The sequence below is a fragment of the Empidonax traillii genome, unplaced genomic scaffold, assembly GCF_003031625.1.
Source record: "Empidonax traillii isolate 1590-97213 ecotype Southwest subspecies unplaced genomic scaffold, ASM303162v1 scaffold60:size2069287, whole genome shotgun sequence".
NCBI lineage: Eukaryota > Metazoa > Chordata > Aves > Passeriformes > Tyrannidae > Empidonax > Empidonax traillii.
This window is the reverse complement of record NW_020955253.1, coordinates 366260-387015: the sequence shown is the minus strand read 5'-3', so window position 1 is coordinate 387015 and position 20756 is coordinate 366260. Positions and strand designations below refer to the sequence as shown.

Below are 20756 nucleotides of genomic sequence, written 5' to 3'. Positions count from 1 at the left end.
ACATCAAAACCAATGCCCAATCTGAGGCTATGACAGGAGTTTGCTTTGCTAAAGTTGACCTACTGTAAATTTCAAACTGCTCCAACACATTTGTTTACATCAGTTTGTAGTCACATCTACTCTAAGCACAAGAGTCTTGTGATTTGCATTTGATATAGGACAACTAGAGGCTGTCTATCCATGCAGAAGAATGTGCTGTAAAGGGAAACTACATTTGAAAGTAGTAGTTGAAAGTTGAAAAATTTACAGTTGGAAGTATATATATAAAAAATCTACAGTTTCTAACGTTAAGGACTACTGCAAAAAGTTGTCAGCTTTCAAATCCTACATTTTAAAAGTATCTCCCTTGAAGATCACAACCTCTCAAAGCTGTCTCCCTTCCTTCAAAAGGAGAAGACACTTTGTCTACCCTGAAGAAATACAGAAGTAGTCTTGAAAGAATAAGTAGTCTTGATGCTGTAGTGAAAAAGGGGAATCAATATAACCACTGCTCAAGAAACCTCAGCCTTGTAATAAGTCCTCTGTATTTGCTTTTGTATTTGCAAGTTTCTCCCAGTCAGACTGTCTGCACGTTTAACTTCACTTTTAAAAAGCCACCACCTACCAGTAACTCTGTCTGCCTCTAAAATGCATAAGACAAAAGCTAAGCTGGCATATGCAGAGTTCATCGGGTGGTTGGTTTCATTTCAATCTACTCTATGGCTGGGATCTCTTGGCAGACTAATATTTCTTTCCGTAGATCATCTGAGGACAATTAGTACCCTCTTCATGCTTGTAACCCAATATAAAGTCTCATGTGTCAGCTATTATACACCAAAAATAACAGTAAAGTATTAACCTAATCAGTAATATACTACCATATATACTATAACCCCCAGACCTAATTTAATAGGTCATCACCTACACACATGGCAAGGAACTGAAAACTACATTGTGCTAATTCTAACATTAACAAGCTCCCTGCCACCAGTCAGATCAGAAGCTTTGTCTCAGCACAGTCTTTTTCTCCCATACCAGTTATTGCCACCATGACCTCAACCCTCAAGCTGGTTTTCAAACCCAGAAAGGCAAAATAATGAGTTCAAGCCATATTTCAGAAATGTATTGCCCACACACTGTAAGTTTAGAAACACTTATGCAAATCAACTGTTTGGTCTCTGTCAATGCTGCATTTAAGCTTCAAACTTCAGTGAACTACAGAATCCATCAAGCAACACTTACCTCGACTTCCACAGACTGCATTGCTAAATCACATGGTGGTTTTAGTGCTTTTGGTCTTGTTGCATACCAGTAGGTCGTGAGAGCAGCAAAAGCACCGAAGCCCATCAGCGTATTTGTCGGCAGGGTGCGCACATACTGTCTGACATCCCCGAGTTCTGGCATTCGTAGGTATCTAAACAACTCATGTGCTTGCATTGCAGTTCAGTGCAGTTGTTCCAGTGCTGGAATCTGTTGGTATAAAAGAAAGTTGTACAGAAAAAAAAAAAATCTGAAATCCCCTTCTGATTCCCTGCTGCTGTAGGAGTGCAATAAACACTTTGTCCTACTGGCTTCCCACTACCAAAATAACTTGATCTGCAAGTAGGCAGGCAGTATCTTTAGACTTCTGTGCTGCAACTAAGTATGCAAGCAATTATTGGTTCATACTCTAGAAAAACAGGTGAGGATGAAAGGAGGAAATTTCTTCAGGGTTTTAATATTGCTTTTAACAGAGACTGCATTAAAATTAAACCCCAGAAGTTCTGGTAAAGGAGAGCATTTCACAAATGTGAAATAGTTATTTTTAGAGTAGCTGTACTGTAAGATTGTTTAAACAGTTAAGCGTCAAACAGGGAAGTCTGGGAGAGGAAAGACAGGGACATAGGTTATCTTGCCTGCATATAACAGAGAGCACCCTAATCCTAGAGTAGCGTTGCAGGATTTTTACTCATTTAAGTCCAGTAAAATAAACTCTTTCCTACTCTCCCTTCAGTCACACACAGAAAGGTCAGTACAGCAAGCTGCCTTCAAAGCCAATATCCTCCCATAGCTCCTCTATGCTACTAGCAAGTTTCCGATTTCTCCCAGCACCATGCCAGCAATTTATCTCTGGTCATGAGGCAGACTAAAGCAGCGTCAAAAGAGGCCCAAGGCAGCAGCACACAGCAATATAATCAAGCACAGGAAGCACATTTAATTTGTCACGTTCACACAGAAGGAAGAGCTGCAAGAGGCTGCTCCCCGCCAGCACTCACTGACACGGATATTCCACAGCAAGAACCAGCTGCAGGAAAAAAAAGGGACTGCAGTCAGCTCAGCTGATGCTCTCCTCTACAGCCAAGGTCTCCCGGGACGTTTGTCACATGCCAAACCCACCAGCCTGTGCCCACTAGGTGAGAGGTAAGCAGGAGGCCCGCCTGGGGCCAATGGGAACCGCAGCCTGTCACCCCACCGCCGGCCGCAGGGCACCCCCGCGGGCAGCGCGGCTGGCACCGGGAATCACGGGCACTCACTCCCACGGACGGCTAGCAATGGCCACTGTCAGCGAGCAGCGCTTCCCTGCTTGCTTGAAGAGCAGGGATGTATTTACTCAGGCAATTTAGGTCCTAGCTATTTCCTATGGACGATAAAATTAAACAAAGGCCCTAAAGAATGTCAGAAGATGTGTTTAAACAGCTACGAAACCCTGTGTGTATCAATGCACTGCTTCAGGATGGCAGCATAGGAGGCTCTGAAATCCAAATAGGCATAATTATATGTTTATTAGTTTTAAAACCCACCATATCAGGTTAAGATTTCATAATTGTACAGGAAAATCTCTAGTTCACAGTCCAACCTTGAAATCTTTACTGCTACAATCAGTTATTCAACCAGGCAACATAAAATCAGTCTAGTTCACAAAAAGTCTAATCAGTATTTGGACAAGGATTTGCTGGAGACAGCAGAAAAGCATAAAATTAGTTCAAAGGGCTCATGGTTTCACAATGTTAACATGACAGGCTGAAGTAAGGTCATGGATGGGGGGTAGTGTCAGAATGGAGTCAAGTTCCACCCCTGGAACAGTCCTGGACCCATGGAGTACTCCCCAGCCTGCACACACTGCCCTCCCCCCACCTCCCTTTCTTTCCTGGCATAGCTGTACAGCACAGAACTGCATCACCTAGATATGCAGTGCAGGGCCACTACAGAGATGCCTTTTGGCTATTTGCACTGTGATACACAGCAAACTATACTCAAAATTCACGACACATCAGGTTGTAGTGATGGAAGGTAGAAAAAAACCTGAACATATTAACAACATCTTCCCTTGGCATTAAATTTTTATTGGAAAAAAAAATCAGTTACTGGTTTAATAGTTAGAATATCATGCTGTTGCTTTTTATGCATCAAATAATGTTCACTAGCATTGCACATATGAAAACTATTCAAGTTTTAATATACACAGATGAACAGTAAGACAAAAAAAAGAATTAAAAAAAAAATCACAGCAACAATGAAGTCTCCACTTACAAGTTAAGTTTTGCATATATTTTAGACACCATGCCATGAAACTCAAAAAAGGGGGCTCTGATGTGTGTAAGGGCTAAAAGCAAGCATAGCTGCTTCTTCAAGCTCCACAGTGAGCACCTTGGACTTTTAAAATTGCTTTCCTATCTGCATTAGTCCTGAAGTGCCCTGCACACACGTTATGATTTAGGAATGCAATGTAATTCTTATTACTCCTTAAAAAGGCTGTGGTGCCATTACAGCCAACAAGAACTGAAGTAAACATATTTCATTCATGGAAGAGTCTCACTGTAGTCAAGGAGCTGCTAAGATTTCAGCCTAGGTGAAGACAAGGGCTGCACACCACTGCTCTTCATTTCCTTGACCAGCTGTTTATAGAGCAGCCTGTGACAAAAAAACCCTTCTTGAGCAGTTATACCACAGGTTATCTGTTATGTAGTAATACAGTTTGCTGCTTATGTTTATACCGATTATATTTTATTATACCTTCTGCCTAATCAGCACAAAAAACAAGGTGAGGGCAGAGTTTTCTGCAAGACTAAGCAATTCCTGGTTTTAACACTACCTGTTAAATCGCATCAGCTCTTGTTTTCTATATTTAAGGCAAAGCTGGATGGAACAGGGAGAATAAATTCACATTCTTAATGGGGCATCCAAATATGGCCCATCAGTGCCTCCCAACCTTCTTTGAGCCATCTCTATATTTACTTGGCTCATACTCCAACCACATCAGACATCCCAGGTTTTCACCATGACCAAGGACAGTGGTAGTGGGTTTAGAGCCTTTAGACTGAGAAACAAAGATCACAGTGGAGCTTGGATCTGGATTTCAGTCTTTATCCTCAAGGAAGGGCCCAGCTAAATTTGCTCACTCAAGACAAGCAAAAAAGCCATGCTCTCTTCACAAATTCAGGTCCTGCAATTGCTTCTCACCAGACAGGATCTGGACCACAAGGTGGACTCAGAAGCTCTGCCCCGGTTTGAAACACAGCTGGAGACACAAAGGAAGAAGATCCCAAATGAAAAGTAATAGTCTGTTATCCTCAGGTTGCTACATGCAGGAAAAAAACACAACCAACCAAAAAACACAAACAAAAACCCAACAACAAAACCAACAAAAAAACCCACCAACAACAAAAAAACCCAAAACAAAACCAACATCAAACCCCAGAGAATTGACTATATTTGAGGTCAAAAGTACCTTTTTCTCAATGCAAGCGGGAGACCTTGGTCTCTTAGAAACACAACCAGACAGATATGGGAGAATGGTTTTGATAACCAGGCAAAACTACCTCAGAGATAGCTACCTGTCCTGAGCACGTCCACAGAAACAGTTCCCAAAATCCAGCCCAAGAAGGCATCCCTCTGAACTCACAGAACTCCTTAACCGAATTGATATGTAAGACTCAGACAATGCCGGCTCTCTCTGCTCACACACGCACACCCTGCAGCACCCAAGACTCATTCTTTACAGCAGAGCCAGTATCTCAAGGCAACGACCCAAGTTGGCAGGACTGTGCCGTTCTTTGCTGCTCCTACTCTCGGCGTACAATGGTCTATTTACAGGCGGCAGCAGCCTGCCCATTGTCTATCCATAGCCAGACATCGTTCGAGTGCAACGGAAGAGAACAGGAGCGGCTGTCAGCTTCTGCACAGCAAAGAAAACAACCCCAAGGACCAATGGCCTCTCTTCCTTTCTATTCTTGTATTTAGATGAACGGCCCAGAGCACTGCAGTTGCCTGCCCTAAGGGCAGGTCCACCACATGGTGTAGAAGGGGCTGTGTTATTTCTACAGCCTCTTGCAGGCAGGAGAAAGCTACAAGACAATTTGTCTACCTCTTATTGGGAGCAATAAGATGTTTTACTATGACATGGTGGAACAAGGAGCCAGCCACCCATATACCTTTGCGTTCTGCCAGATACCTGCCACTGCAGTTTATTGTTTTCTTACTCTTACAGGTTACACCGTACAGCTCCCATATATCTGTTCTACTTAAGCCTTTTTCCACTCAACCTTTGAAAGAGCAAGTGAACGATCATGTTCTAGCTCTTATATTACATATCAGAAAGGGTACAACAAATACAACAAATGGCTTTGGCTATTAACCAGAAAAATCCTTTTGTCCAAATAGAATACATAATCCTAGTATCAGAGTACATTTACAATTAGCTTAAATTTGAGTCAACCCAACCTGTCCTAGATAAAGGTTCCCACAACCCTCTCCATGCTGGCCAGGCAGTCATCTGGTTGCATCACTAGGGAGGTGATCTGGCAAACACCGTTTTCCTGGATTAGCTGAGATGCTAGTTCTCAATTAGATCAACTCTTGTCTTGATGGCCAGACAACCATTAGCTCCCAGATGCAAACATCACAGCCAGGGAAAGTGACAGACTGTTGCAATAACACACATTAAGCCATGCAACTCCAAACACTGCATGCAAGTCCTCCCAGGATTTTCTGCCTCTGCCCTGCAGCCAAGGCAGTAACTTCACTGAGGTCTTGCAAACACCTGTTTGCCAAACTGCAGCCAGCGAGCAAACCACAATCACCCTCGAGATACAGCAAAGGAGCTCCAGTATGAGATGTGAAGGAGAAATCCCAGTTTAAGTCCTGTATAATGCAAATAGGCCAGCAAGAAGCCTCCTCTGGTGCAGCCTCTCATATCATGCATGATGTGACAGTCTCTCCTCAGCCACAGAAGACTTTCCTGAACAAACCAAGAACTGTTGAACTGTCTGATTCCCTACTCTGCCCTCCATCTCCACATATACCTCACTCCCTGCCCTGTCCCCAACTAAAATAAAAAAAAAAATCAAATATCTCATCCAGAATTAGCAAGTTCACCAAGCCAACCATCAGAGCTATAAACCCTCCTTTTAAAGCAGTAACTGACAAATTTACTTTCCTGCAGGAGTAAAAAGGGAGGAACTAAAAAGCTATTAGTAAAGAACACATCCCACGCTCAGAGAAGAACCATCAGGTCCTTAATATTCATCCCCCTCATGCAACTCCTCTTCAGCCCCCTCAGTCTGGCTCCAAGCAACCACAGGGCATCATGCAGTGGGGTTCAGGTGCCTCTGCAGGTTCAGCTTCTGTTTCTGCGTTTGGTACAAGGCAGACCTGCAGTGAAACACCCTAGAAGCTGGACTCAGACCCATCAGTTGGCCACAGTGATTTACTTCATAAACTGCAACTGAAGTTAAGGCTCCTGCTGCAACCTTTACGGAGCACTGCATCTGATAGTGATGCCTCAACGCTTTGTTCACATCTCCAAGGAAAGTCACAGCCCTGTCTTCAGACATTTGACTGCAATCCTCTTGCAATCAAGTGGAACATCACCTGGAATCTTGCCTCTTAATGATGTCCAATAAGTAATCTGAGTGCACACTAGTGAGGTCACTGGAGTTTATTCAAGTTCAGGAGCAGAATCACATGACAAGAACCTGCTCAGTGCCTTTTGTGCAATTACAGTACTCCAGCAGCACTTGGTAACCCTGTGTATTAAGGAAAACCAATACTTACCACTAAAACCTTTCAGACAGTGATTGATTTAAGTTACTTTAATACATGCCCAAACACACACACAATACCACTGTGCAGTCTTACCGGTTTCTCATCTTCAAGAACCAGAGAAGATGCTTACAAATACTTATTTTGCAACCCCAACTGCTATCCATCAGAATTACATCCCTACAACTCTAATTTGCAAGTACATCACGGTACTGCCCTGTTAATGCAACGTCAATCCAAATACAGTAGAGATGAAAACCACCCTACAGAAGCAAATTGCTACAAGCCAGAAGCTTTCTCATGGCTTAACAGCTTGAGTAGATCATACCAACTTATTCATTCTGCTCCTCCCAGGAAAAGGCTACTACTTCAGAAAACCCAGTATGCAACATCAAGTTAACACACGCTTCAAGTGCTCACCTGAGACTTCATGAGAATGAGTTTCTTACTCATACTTATGACACCTGAAGTCTTGCAGAAGACAACCTGGGTCAGGCACACTAAGCCCCACTGCATCACACTAGATAGTGTTTACATTCAGAAGGCTGTTTTAAAGACGTATCCCTTAACCCTATGAGACCGGACAAATCAATAAGTTATGAAAAGCAACTGGTTCACTGAGTGACCTCCCAACACCAGCAGCACAAGGAACATAACAAACCAAGCAACCTTCTGACCTCGGGTATTAAGGTATGCCTGCATTTACTCTGAGTCAATGATAGTAAGCATTTTCTTCTAGCTTTCCTAGGAAACCAATTCAACCTTACCAGCCCATTATTGCAGTCCAACTGCAGAGGCCAAGTTTTCCAAACATGGCATGAGCAGTATCAAACTAAAGCTTGAGAGTTCTGGGTTCAAGAACAGTCATTCATACAAAAATACAGAAGTTCTCTGCTGAAAACAGGACATTAAACTGTTCTGCTATAATCCTTAAATGGTCCAACTACAAAAGTAAAGACCATTTTTCCTCTACATCTCTATAAAATCATGCAAGCTGTTTTCAGCCAAAAAACTACCAGTAATACTAAGATTCAAATCCTAATCAAAAAGAAGAATTTTACTGTCACAGAATGGTTTGGGTTAGAAAGCAGCTTAAAGATTATTTAGTTCCCAGCTCCCTGCCATGGGCAGGGAACCATCTTATACCCTATGTAAATGAATAACCCCCAACATGAAAGGCAGAAAGAGACCAGAAGCCTTATGTTATTATAAAGTGTCCTTGTTTCAGGAGTCAGGGAGGACCTGCACAAATGCAAGCCCCCTATCTGCAGCCAGGGTCCCCTCTACAGCCTGTAAAGGTCAGTGCTGTACAGCAAAGTTTCCCTGAGCCACACAGCACTGTAAACTCCCATGCAAAACCATTTGCCAATGAACAAACCCTTGTCCCTCTTACTTGTGAGGATTTCTCTGGAGTTACTACTGGTCGTATTTACCAGACTAAGATATTTAACGTATCTGAACTTGTAATTTAGCACTGCAGAGAAGCAGGATATGGCAGGCAGTCTATTAATAATACCACCAGAAACCCACTTTATCAAACAATGTATTCCTTGGGCCAGAATATCTCTCTCCTCCTGCTGCACATTCAAAAAACTTCATGCCATTAGTTAATTCAATCAGAAATATTACTAAGATCTAGAAAAACAAAACGAAGTACAGAAACCTACTATTACCTTATGTTGCTCTCATTAGTCCAAGTGTTGTTTTCTTGGAGGGGAAAGAGAGAGAATGAACTGTTTACTCTTCCCCACTGGAGAGCAACATCCACAGGACAGGGAAGGCATAACCCACCTCTGTCTCCTCCAGAAAATTCCATGCAGTATTCACTTCTAGTGGAGTGATGAGATAGGACAAGCAGCTACACAGAGTTTGCTCAAGAAAAAGAAGAATAGTCACTCACCCAGATAACTATTTCAAAGTTGTCTTTCCTTCCATTTCAAACTGCTGGCTGTTTTTCCACCGATACCAACCTTGTACTTGCCCTTGAAGCAAAAGGGTATTTGGGGGTTTCCTTCTCAAGAAGGAAGACTTACTTCAAACCTCATGTTGGCCAATTGGTAGTTGTAAAACAACATCTACCAAATTTAGAAGCTGCCTTTGTAAATTCATTATAATCCTGCAGTCCTCAGACTAGGCTAAGGCCGTTTGCTCAAGACCTTGAATTGAGTACACTACACACAACAGTTAGTCGTAATGACAAGCTTAAGGTTTTTACCATCAGCCATCCTTCAAATATGTCCATATACCAATACAAGCAAGCTACATATCCTTAAACTTTAAAAAGTCAGGGAGTAACAGCAAGGTTCCAGGAGGAACTTTGTGTATCAGTTTTTGCATTATTAATACTGCTATTGTTGCAGGAGAAAAAGAAAGGTATTTTTCAGTAACCGTGATGCCCTCTTACACTCAGAATTTCTTGATCCAAGAAGTCTGATCCAAATCCTTGAGCTGAGAAATCTCAGCTTGTGAGTTTGAGAGCATGTTCCAAAGCAGAAGGGCAAACGTAAACACTCCTGAGCAGGCTCAGGAGACTGCATGATTCCCTGTAAAGCAACGTGGATGAAAAAGGAAATCTGCTAACGTGGAACAGTTCTGTGGTCCGGGTACAGACAGAGAACCATGGGCTATTGGCAGCAGTTGCTTTAGAAGTTGCTCTTTCCTATCACAGGACCCGACCATCACATCTCAGACACTAACCCAAGTGAGGCATGTTTAGATGGATTACTTAGTCCAAGAACGTGTCCATAATACCCCACAGAGCTCACAGAGATGCCATTTAGAAATTTAGAAGGCTTCAAGTGTTGCAATTCCTGTTCAACAGGAACAAGAAATGTATGCATCCTAGAACAAAAGCGTCGTGTAACCAGGCTAAAATCCCTGCGCTGTAGCACTGCAAGTCCTACCTAACAGCAGAGGAGGCCTGCAAAGTCAAAGCCACTCAACCTTCCATTTTAGGCCAGTTTGCCTCACGCTGCGTTTCCATACGCACCCTAAACTGCTTAAAAAGAAGAAAAAAAGAAAGAAGCTGCTTCAAGTACATGCTGCATTCGTGCCCGAAAGAACAACCTCACTAAAGGCAAGGTCCGGCAGCTGACCAGACCGAGCCCCGGGGTCAGCGCCGCTACCTGCTGCTCGGCCCGCCCGAGCCGTTCCCCGCCGGGCCGGGCCGGGCCGGGCCGTGCCGGGCGCGGGGGCAGCGCCGGCCCGAACAATGCCCGGCCAGCCCGAGCTGCCGCAGCGCCGGGGGGAGGCCGGAGGCGGCCGGCTACGCTCCTCTGAACGCCTTCGTGCGAGGGGACGCCGAGCCGGCTCCACGGGACGCTGATCCCACTGCGGGACGAGAAGGAAAGCGGCAGCCTGCGGGCATCGGCGGCGGGACAGGACTGCCCCGCGGGTGACAGCGGCCGCGCAGGCCACCCCGGCCCCGCGGCGGCGGCCCCGGCAGGCCCAGCCCGGCTCTCCCGGCGGCGCGTCCCCGACAGCCCACGGCCCCTCAGCGCGGCCAGGTCCGCAGCCCCGGGCCCCGCCGGCAGCGGCGCCCCCGAACCCCGCTCACCTCCCGGCGGCAGCGGCGGCGACCACGACTATGCGCGGCTTCCCCCGGCGCCGCCCTATTTAAGCCGAGCACGGCGGGAGCGCCGTGTGCGTTGCCGAGCCCTCCTCCTCCACCTCCTCCGCCTCCTCCCACTCCGCCTCCACTGCCCGCCGCGCCGCCCGGCGGGCGCTGGGGCCCTGCCTGCCCCGCACCGCCCGCCTGCCCTTGCCCCCGCCCCGGTCCCGGCCCCGGCTCCTGCCCACGGGAGCGCCCACGAACCCACACGGAGGCTGTGGGAGTGCTGTGCTGTGCGGGCACGAATGATAGGGATGCTCAGGGAGCTCAGGGGGAGCGTTGGCACTTGCAGGGTGCCTCGCTTAACATCTTACAGGTCTGAGGTGACAGCTTGTCAAGGGACGGTTTTCTTACGGCTTCCAAAAGGACATCTGCATCTCGTATAAATATCCTAAAAGAACGCATGTTTCAGTATGAAAGTGTTGGAAGAAGACAAGGGCCTTGTTGAAATTTGAGTGGTCATCTCCTTATCTATGCTAAATTTTGTGAGGGGCTGTGGGTTTGAGGGGCATCTTGAAGCAGCTGGGGCCATGTCAGCAGCCCCTGATAGTTGTCACAGAACCATAGAATGGTTTGGGTTGGAAGGGACTTTAAAGATCATCTCATTCCAATTCCCCTGACATGGGCAGGGGCACCTTCCACTAGATCAGGTTGCTCAAAGCCCTATCAAACCTAGCCTTGAGCATTTGCAGGAACGGGGCATTCACTTCTCTGGGCAACCTGTTCCAGTCTCACCACCCTCACAGTAAAGAAATTCTTCCTCATATCTAATCAAAACCTACCGTCTTTCAGTTTAAAGCCATTACCCCTTGTTCTATTCCTACATGCCGTTCCAAAAAGTCTCTCTCCAGCTGTCCTGCAGAGACCCCCTTCAGATATTGGAAGACTGCTGTAAGGTCTTCCCGGAGCCTTCTCTAAGCTAAGCAATCCCAACTCTCTCAGCTTGCCTTCACAGGAGAGGTGCTCCAGCCCCCTGATCATCTTCATGGACCTCCTCTGGACCTGCTTGAAGAGATCCATGTCCTTATGCTGGGGACCCTAGAGCTGGATGCAGTGCTCCAGGTGAGGTCTCACCAGAGCGGGGAAGAAGGTCAGAATCACCTCTCTTGACCTGCCGGCCTCTCTCATTTTGATGCTACCCAGGACACAATTGGGTTTCTGGGCTGCAAGCACACATTGCCAGCTTATGTCCAGCCTATCATCCACCAACACCCCCAAATCCTTCTCCCTAGGGCTGCTCTCAATCCATTCCCTGCCCAGTTTATATTCATGCTTGGGATTGCCCCAACCCAGCTTGCACTTGGCCTTGAGGTCCACACAGGCCCACCTCTCAACTCTGTCTAGGTGCCTTCGGGTGGCAGTTGTTACCTCACCTGGTCTTGGTTTGGCCATCTGCTGCATCAGTCTATTAGACCTGTAAATCACCAACCCACATGCCAAAGTTCCACAATGTTGCACATTCTGCATTTTCATAATTTTCCTGTGTCCCATGGGTATTGTTTGGGTTATTTTAAGAGTCTAATGTGGGGAGGTTAAGGCTGTGCACTTTCATATATATATATACATATATATATATATAATATTTTATAAATTACCTAAGGTACTTTTATTTTACATAAAAGCAACTGCTATTTGCTGATGCTTCAGTTTATACCAGAATATACCAGGCAAAAGATTTCCTGCAGAACAGAGTTTTATCAAAAGAAGGAACCTGTGTTCACTTTTTAGCACAAAGGAGGAAGGCACTTGTGAAGCTGGTGATAGGCCCCACTTAACTTCACTTGGGTTCACACTGTGGAGTGGCTTAGAAATGCAAAATAAATTCCTTTCTCAGGAAAGGAGGTGGAAACATGTGATCCAGGAGTGCATTTGACTGACTGCAGCTGCTCATGGGCATGGAGTCCATAGCACTATGTTAAAGCTAGTTGAGTAAGGCCCCAGAGCACAGGCAGCATGGACATCAGCTGCTCTCCCACGGGTAGGATCTGCTGCTTTGCTCCTGTTGCACCACATTTTGTCCTCATGTAGACACAGCTGGACTCTGCCAAGTGATTTTTGCATTTTTTCCAGGGTTTTGGATGAAGGAAACAAGTGATGAAGAAATACATACACCATTTCAGGCACTGGTGATTTCATGTTTTGTCTTGAATGCATCTAGGTTCCATCTGCCAAATGCCAAAACTTATTATTATGTTAGCTAGTATGCTAATTAATCCTTTCTCCACACCTGGGCTTCCACAGGCCATAAACCACATTTTAGTGCTTTTTCCGAGAAACTTCAGTGAACTGACTTTCTCTTGTCTTTCACCAGAAAGAGAGTTTCTAAAAAATCTCTCTCTCTCTCTCTCTCTCATATATACCTTTTCATGAATTCTGTCAGCAACATGAAATTGCAGAAGTCCCAGCTGCATGCTATTTAAATAGCTATCTCACTAATGCCAGGTATCGTCTCTGATGCTCCTTGACACCACATTATACATCCAGGGACTACATTACTCTCTGAGACTGGCTTTTTTCCAGTTGAGCAGAAAAGATAGGGACCCAGTCTCAACCAAACTGTGCTGAGAAACATAGTGTTTCTAGAAACTGTGTTGAGACCAAGTGGAAGTAGGAGCTGTACATAAACAAGGTCTACAGTAACAATATTGAATGACTTACACAGGGGTACTAAGGAATCTGGTGTTCTTGTGGACCAGCAAGGTCTAGGACCCTTTAGCAACTACATATACATTTTTAATTATATTTGAGGTGTAAGCAACTCTTTTTATTGGTGTACATGGCATACAGACTCTAAACCCATTTAATTAGGGAAATCCACTCATAAAATATGTCTGATAAACCAAATTAAGTTAATAAAGACATCCAAAAGGAGATTCTGGCTTTCTTGTTTAAAGCGAATTCCCTGTATTCCAGCCTATGTCCATAGCCTCTTGTGCTTTCCCTGAGTATCACTGAGAAGGGTCTGCCTCCATCTTTGCCCCCAAACCAGGTATTTACACACATCAACAAGATCCACCCCACAGCCCCAAGTTTTTCCTTCTTGAGGCTGAATAAGCCCTTTTTGCTCAGCCTCACCTTGTATGACAAAAGCTCCAGTCCTTTACCATATTCATGGGCTCTCTCCAGTATGTCCATGTCTCTTTTGTATGGAGGAGCCCAGAGTGGACACAGTGCTCCGGGTGCGGCCTCCCCAGCGCTGAGCAGAGGGGAAGGATCATGTCTGCTTGACCGCATGGGGGGGTGGACTACTCTTGAGCTTGGAGAAGGTGATCCTTAAAAAATCAATCAGCTTTCTTGGACCCCTCTTCTCTCCAGGACCACGATGTTAACAGGGCAATTATCCCGTAAATAGATTACCCAAAACAAAAGATTTCCATTTCAGCAATAAATGGACATTATAGAATTTTCAGCACTGTTATTTGCTTTTCCCAGTAATGTTGATATCAAAGTACTGTTCTTATATAAATGTACTGGTGGTCATTGACAAAATAAATTAAGCATCTGACGGAAAAAAATCTCTTAGCTGTGTTCCTTTTATTTTTATTTACAGGGTTTGCACATGACTTTACTGAATATGGCAGTTCCAAGTGTATCATTTCAGAACCATCTCAAGTGTATCATTTTTATACAAAACAGATTGTCTAGCCTACCATTCTGTATCTGCATCTGCTAACACTTGTGTTCAATCTCAAAAGAAGAAAAACAAAGAAATGTTATGTAAATAAGCACTTCAAAATGTCTAGCATATATAGCAATTAAAAAACATAAGCATCTACACCAGTCCATGGAGCAGGAAGTTACTTACGTCTTTTCAATGCTCTTCCTAGTAGGAAATGGAATAATGTTTATTTTGCATTTGTAACTTTCATACACTTGGAGAAAGGGAATGTCTGTCCTGATGGGAGGACAGGGAGGAGGAAAGAGGAGTGGGGTACCTCCATAGTCAGGGACCAGCAACGAGCTGAGGACAACTCCAGTAGAAGCAATGCTCTTCTCCAGGACCAACAGCCTTGGGTAATTTGAGGTGGTAAGTCAGGTTTGGGGCCATGTGGAGACCCGGTGGAGAACAGCAGGAGCCAGCACCAGGGAAGACAAGGCTAGGACGTATGTCACCTCCCTTGACTTGCTGGCCACACTTCTTTTGATGCAGCCCAGGATGCAGTTGGCTTTCTGGGCTACAAGTGCACATATTCCTGCCACACACTAAAGACAATGGTGACACGGGGACCTAAGTTTCTTGAAGTTATATGACAGTTATAGCATGGTTGGACTTGATCTTAGAGGTCTTTTCCAACCTAAATGGGACAAAAAGGTACTGTGTGAAGAAGATACTAGAATAAGATATTGTAGGCTTGTAATAGATAAACTGGTTTATTGAGGACAACTGAATCTGGTTATCTCTATGCATTTTTTTCCCACAAGTCTGTGTCATTTTACAAGTGCATTTTCCTCTAAGAAACAACACATCATGTTGGGCACTGCAGCAAATAACCCAAAGGTAAGAGACACCCAGAAGTAAGAAACTCTGTCCTAGGTCAGAGAGGAAAAATATATGCAGGAGGATTCCTGCAGACTGCAGTCATCTGCCTTCCTTACACACGGATGAACACAAACTCAAACATACTGAGGTCATGAATGAGCTGGACTGGCAGGGCACTCTGCATAAAGGTCTGCGCAGAGCCAGCCTAAACCATGCTTCAGTCACCCTCCATATGTGACCTTAAATAGTCCTTCAGCTTAGAAAGATGGAAGTAAGGAATTCATGAGTGCATTGAGTTCCATGAAACACAGGTCTTGAGATACCTAATCAGGAAAAAAAAAAATGTTTACAAAATCCTCTGTATAAAAGCACAGAAAAAAAATTGTGAAACTTCTATTGCACACCAGAAAAGAGACAGGAGATGATGATAGATAGATAGATAGATAGATAGATAGATAGATAGATAGATAGATAGATAGATAGATAGATAGATCTACACACATACATAAACAAATATATCTAAAGAGGTTAAAAAAAAATAGAAACAAAACGAGAAAGCCAACTTAAATAGCAATTCCAAGTTTATAAGCATGTAATGACTTTGTTGTGTTTTGATGATTTTGTGGGGGTTTAAAATACAGGAAGGATTTTTTGGCTATACTTACTATTCCTTCCACTTTCTATTACCGTCTCTGTTTATGAAACAGTTCTCCTTCTCCTGCTACCCTACCGCCTATAAGATGAATGTGTAGCTTATGGTTTAGGATCTTCTGATGAACTTCTGTATGAACTGACGAAGTCTCTGTTTAGTTCATACTCAGCACACAGAAACTGCCCTTCTCACAGCATTGAGGTGTCAGTTTGAACCCCAGAAGATATGAAGAAGATAGAGGAGATGTATGGAAATAGTATTCTGTCCAGTAAAAACAAGACAACCTGGCCATAACTGATTCAGCTTGCTTATGTCAGGCTAACAAAAATGTTATTTCCTCATGTGATAAGGTACCTGTGTAATGACACAAGACTAGAAAAACAGCCTAAAACAGCAACAGATCAAATTGTGTCAGCTCATTTGCCACTAGTCCTTTATTTTCTGAACTTTGGTTCACAGATTGCATTTCCACCTCCTTCCTCCCCTGAGCTGTACGTGTGCAAGTTTACTACTTGCTTAATCAAAATTATCAATATAAAGCTTTTCAAATTTGAGAGTTATTTAAGTGAAACCACAAACATAAGAAGAATGTTCTGCTGACAGAACAAGACAACTTGTTCGCTTTTTCACTTGTAAAGTATTTTCCCCAACCATCATTCCTCTGTATATACATCTTTTTGAGGGTCGAAGGCATCACAAAAAAAAAGATAAAGTTTAAGTTCTTTACTTCTAAAAATCTATTTGAGAACAGCAGCTACAATGTGTAAAGCTATATTACTGAAATATATAAACCAACAATAATGTTCCATCTGCTTAACTGAATATCAGGCAAAATATTACACAGAGATAATCAGAGCAAGAAAGTTTAGAAGTTAAATATTTATTATGGTTAAACTGCAGCTAAGAAGCAAAGTGTCCACATCAAAAAATAAAATATTATCTCTACTGCTGGAACATATCCTGATCACAACCTTTTCTGGCTCCCAAAAGGAGTAAGTTGTTTTATCTGGTAGAATTTACAGTTCACTGGTACATGTTTAACACACAAATTAATAGCAGAACCCCAGGTATTGCCAGCCCACAGTATACTGAATGTCCCTTGCCAGCAATGACCTCTAAATGCACAGCATGTTCTCACATTCTTCACATACCCACACCTCCTTGCAACTGTTTCGAATGAGAATTGATGCACAAGCGCAAGTTCAGCCCCAGGAGCAGGCTAGATGTCATGGCAAGGAACATCTGCTTTTCAAGGATATCTCAAGTTGTGTGCTCATTTCCCCAAAGCTGTCAGCTAAAAAGCATGCTGCAGCACTGCAAGGGTTCATTTGGACTCAGAAAGGGAAAACAGAAAGAATTAGCTCTCTTTCCCAAGGCCTAAAAGCTTGTGTGTAGTGATTTTGATACTCTGATTTTAAATTAGTGCCTAGCATTCAAAAAAGCTTCTACAAACCTTATTTCTTACAAAACATATCTGCAGACTGAACACGTACATTAATTCTGTTGGTTGCATTTTCATACAACACTTATGTCACAACAGCTTGAACCATGTGTGTAAACAGAACTCTGCTTTCAAAGGTTGGCCCCGCATCTCATCTGCCCAAGGCCATCAAATGCCAAACAAGTCGAGCCTGAAGATGCCAGACCAAAACAATGGGTGAGCAGGTGTTGGAAATTATCAACTGCCTTCCTTAAACAAAGGGAGAAGATCCACAGGAGCCATGCATGTAAGCAAAAAAAAGATGCCAAAGCACAGGCTTCTGGACAAGACTTACAATTCCCACATGTGGCAAGCCCTGTTCCAGTGCTTGGCTTCTGGGGGAAAGAGGGAATAAGTGCACGGAGCTCAGGTTGGCAGTTGGTGCACTCCTTCCTGCACTCTCTCCTGTGTTTAGACAGGGAGAGAGCTAGAGCCAACTCACAAGTTAAGGTTGTGGTAAAGACGAGTCCTGGGAATACTTTAAATAAAAGGCTTGAAGGACATGGATAAGATCAGCATGGCTAACGTACAGCTCATTAAAATATTCCACAGCAAGGTATGTCAGTAAACTACATCTTCATTTGGGATAAAAGCCAATCCAGGGATTAACTGAACAACCTGTCAAGGCCCTTCATCATAAATCACCTGTCTCTGGAAATGGGTGGAAACAATTCCACCCTCCTTCCTCCACTGTGATGGGGTAATTCACAGCGTTGCACAGGAAAACAAATAGGTCTGGCTTGTGACTAACAAAGCTGCCTATGCAAACTTGAGTTTATGGGAAATAGACATGAAAACCAGGCTAAATATGCCTCTGCTTGGTAAAACATTGATTGTAAGAGGAAAATAAGCTTGTTTGTCTATGTCTATGTTAGAAGGAACCACTATTAATCAAATTATTATTATTATGAGTATGTATCCAGTTGTCTACACAAAATAGTTTAATGTTAAATAAAAATTGAGTTGATTGAGCCAACCTTAAGTTTAGATTAGCTAAACTGAAAGCAGTTATGTTATTTCAAGTTGTATAAACATTTTGCAGTTTCTTTTCCTATTTGATCCCCCATTCATTATTTGTGTTTTGAAGTTACTAATAGTACAACAACGCTTAAAGAGAAATCACACAGTCAATCAATTTGGGAGAGCAATTTTATTCTGGGCTCCCTGCAACACCAGCAGCCAGCACTGCCTCGTGTATCCAGACATGGTAACAGCAGTACGAGGTGCAGGTGCTGGCAGTGCCAGCAGGCAGGAGCAGTGCTGGCAGCGTGTGGAGCCTGGGGCTCTTGTGCTGGTCACAAGCACTTCATGTGCTCCAAACCAAGTGAAGCTCCGCCAGGCTGCTTCACTGCCCTCCTGTGCCCTGCTTGCTTCTCCCCGGAGAGGTCAGCACTCACTCATGCTGGTTGGCACAGGCTACTTTCATGTAAAAAGGGCAACAGGTGGCAAGGCTCACTCCAAGGTCATGGAGAAGCCTGTGGCTCCCAACTGCCCGGGAACAAAATCTGCCTTTGCATTCCCACTCCACCTGTGTGGCACCAGGTACTGCTGTAGTTACACATGAAGTTTCCATTACATGAGCATTTGCTGACAGAATTTTAATAAAGCACACATTTAGGGCAGGGGTTTTTTTTAACTTTTCTTTCTTGAGGTGACCATGGAGAATGAGGACCCAGGGGTTTAGTATGGAGCGCTGAGCACATAAAAAAATGAAAGTAAGATTAAAATACACTTCTGGCTGAAATTACTAAAGGTTGAAACATGATTTGGCACAAATCATTGAAGAATGCAAAAGACATCAGTTTGGCTTCTCTGAGTTAATGACAAGCTGAAAATTATCCTATAAGCCCAGACGAGGAAGCTTTTGCTTACTTGTTTTTTTTCTTACATTATTAACTGCACACCTACAAGGTTAAATACAGTTGCTTCTCTTCTCACTAAACCCATGGCATCTTAGAGTGAAACCACAAACTTCAGAACTCCTGAGCAAATATCAAATGTGGTAAAAATTTCAGTATCCTACACTTCCCTTTCAAGTTTGGACATAAAAAAAAAAATTGCAAATGTGCAGCTTGCACAGGTTCTTTCCCAAAGCAAATGCAAACTTCCCTCTGCTCTCTTCAGCTAACACACCTTAACAGGCAATATAAAGCAGAGGTAACCTTAAGGTAACAATTTAGAGATTAGCTGCTAACAAATCAGAAAAATTAGAAATTTAAAATTAGCTGTTAATAAAAAATATTTAAAAAAAAATCCAAGACCTAGTGACCTTTCCAGAAAGTGGGATAATATTTTCGCCCTCATGGCAGCTGCTTTGCCCTCTGTAATGGCACAGCTCTGCTCTTCCTGCAGCTGGCCCATGGCCTCTGAGGCTGCAGGGCACGTGATCCCTGTGTTCTGTACCCACTTTGGAAAGAAGCAACATTACACCAGGTGCATCCTGTAGCATGTCCCTTTCGGTAAGCATAGGCTCATCTTGAATCATCAGTGGTAAGTGATGAAGCCGAAAAGTAGCTTCTAGCTTTGTAAAAATACAAGTTCAGTAAACTCAATATTCTCTTTTTGCCTTCAAAGGCTTGTAGAATGCAACTTTCTTTCAACTGTTATCTACCCCACCAAGCACGAAAAACCCTTCAAAGCCTACAAAACCCTGGAGCAGCCACAGTCACAAACTATGCCGAGTTATCAGAGATCTTGCTCTCACAGGGATGAAAGGACCTTTATCATATTACCAGAAAGTAGTGGAGGGCATGGCTTTGCCCCTTGCAAAAGGAGTTCTCCCTCCTGTGAGAGGGTGGTTTGAGCTTTCCTGGAATGCCAGGAAAGTGTGTCAGTGTCCAGCAGCATGGTGCTGTCATTCAGAACACAGTGAAAATTATATAATTCTAAACTTCAGGAAAAGCTACCCAACTGAAGCCATCAACAGATGTTTCCTGACATCTGTTATCACCTACTGTAGCATAGGGTGATGAACCACAGGGACATTTCTGACAGGTTAATTCAATAAGGATTGTGAAATAGAAATACAAAGGGAGCGGAAGGAATGCAGAGATCATCTTCAGCCTTTTTTTTAACCAGTCCAAACAGGCCATATACAGTAATGGTCTCCTCCTTATCACCATAGTAACTAACAAAGCACCACTGAATTTTTAGAAGTCCTTTATGTGATTATGTGAGCACATGAACACTGGGGTCAGCTAATAATCTCACTCAACTTCTTCTGGAGTTGATGACAATCTTTCACCTAACTTCAAGAGAATCTAAATTAGGATATTAATAATACACAGTGGGTGAAGTGTACTGCCTAAAAGATCTATTGCTGCTTAGCGAGTTTTTATCTACAGTAAAATGGCACTGGTTTCACACAGTTGTATTTACCCTTGGTATGATCAGATTTTAAAGACACATACAGTTTAAGAATTTGTATGTCTTACAATGCAAGTTCTCCAGCAAATAAAAAAATTCCCTTCAGAATCCGTGAAGGATTCCTGAAGAGTTTTCCAGCACCAAAGCAAAGGGGTTTGACCAAAATGTC

At 43.6% G+C, this 20756-nt stretch overlaps 1 protein-coding gene across 2 annotated transcripts in view; it reads right to left on the bottom strand.

The window, feature by feature from the left end:
* ACSL1 (acyl-CoA synthetase long chain family member 1) overlaps positions 1-10594 on the bottom strand; it is a 36157-nt gene extending 25563 nt beyond the window's left edge. Inside the window, exons 1-2 of one of the 2 annotated variants that reach the window (XM_027879855.1) lie at positions 10559-10594; positions 1222-1451 (exon numbers count right to left, since the gene is read on the bottom strand). In XM_027879855.1, coding sequence (XP_027735656.1) covers positions 1222-1416 — 195 coding nt within the window. In that variant the 5' untranslated portion in view covers positions 1417-1451; positions 10559-10594. Of the gene's footprint in view, positions 1-1221; positions 1452-9902; positions 9981-10558 lie in introns of those variants that run through there. The other variant, XM_027879856.1, reaches the window with a different exon arrangement.
* Positions 10595-20756: the final 10162 nt, after the last annotated feature.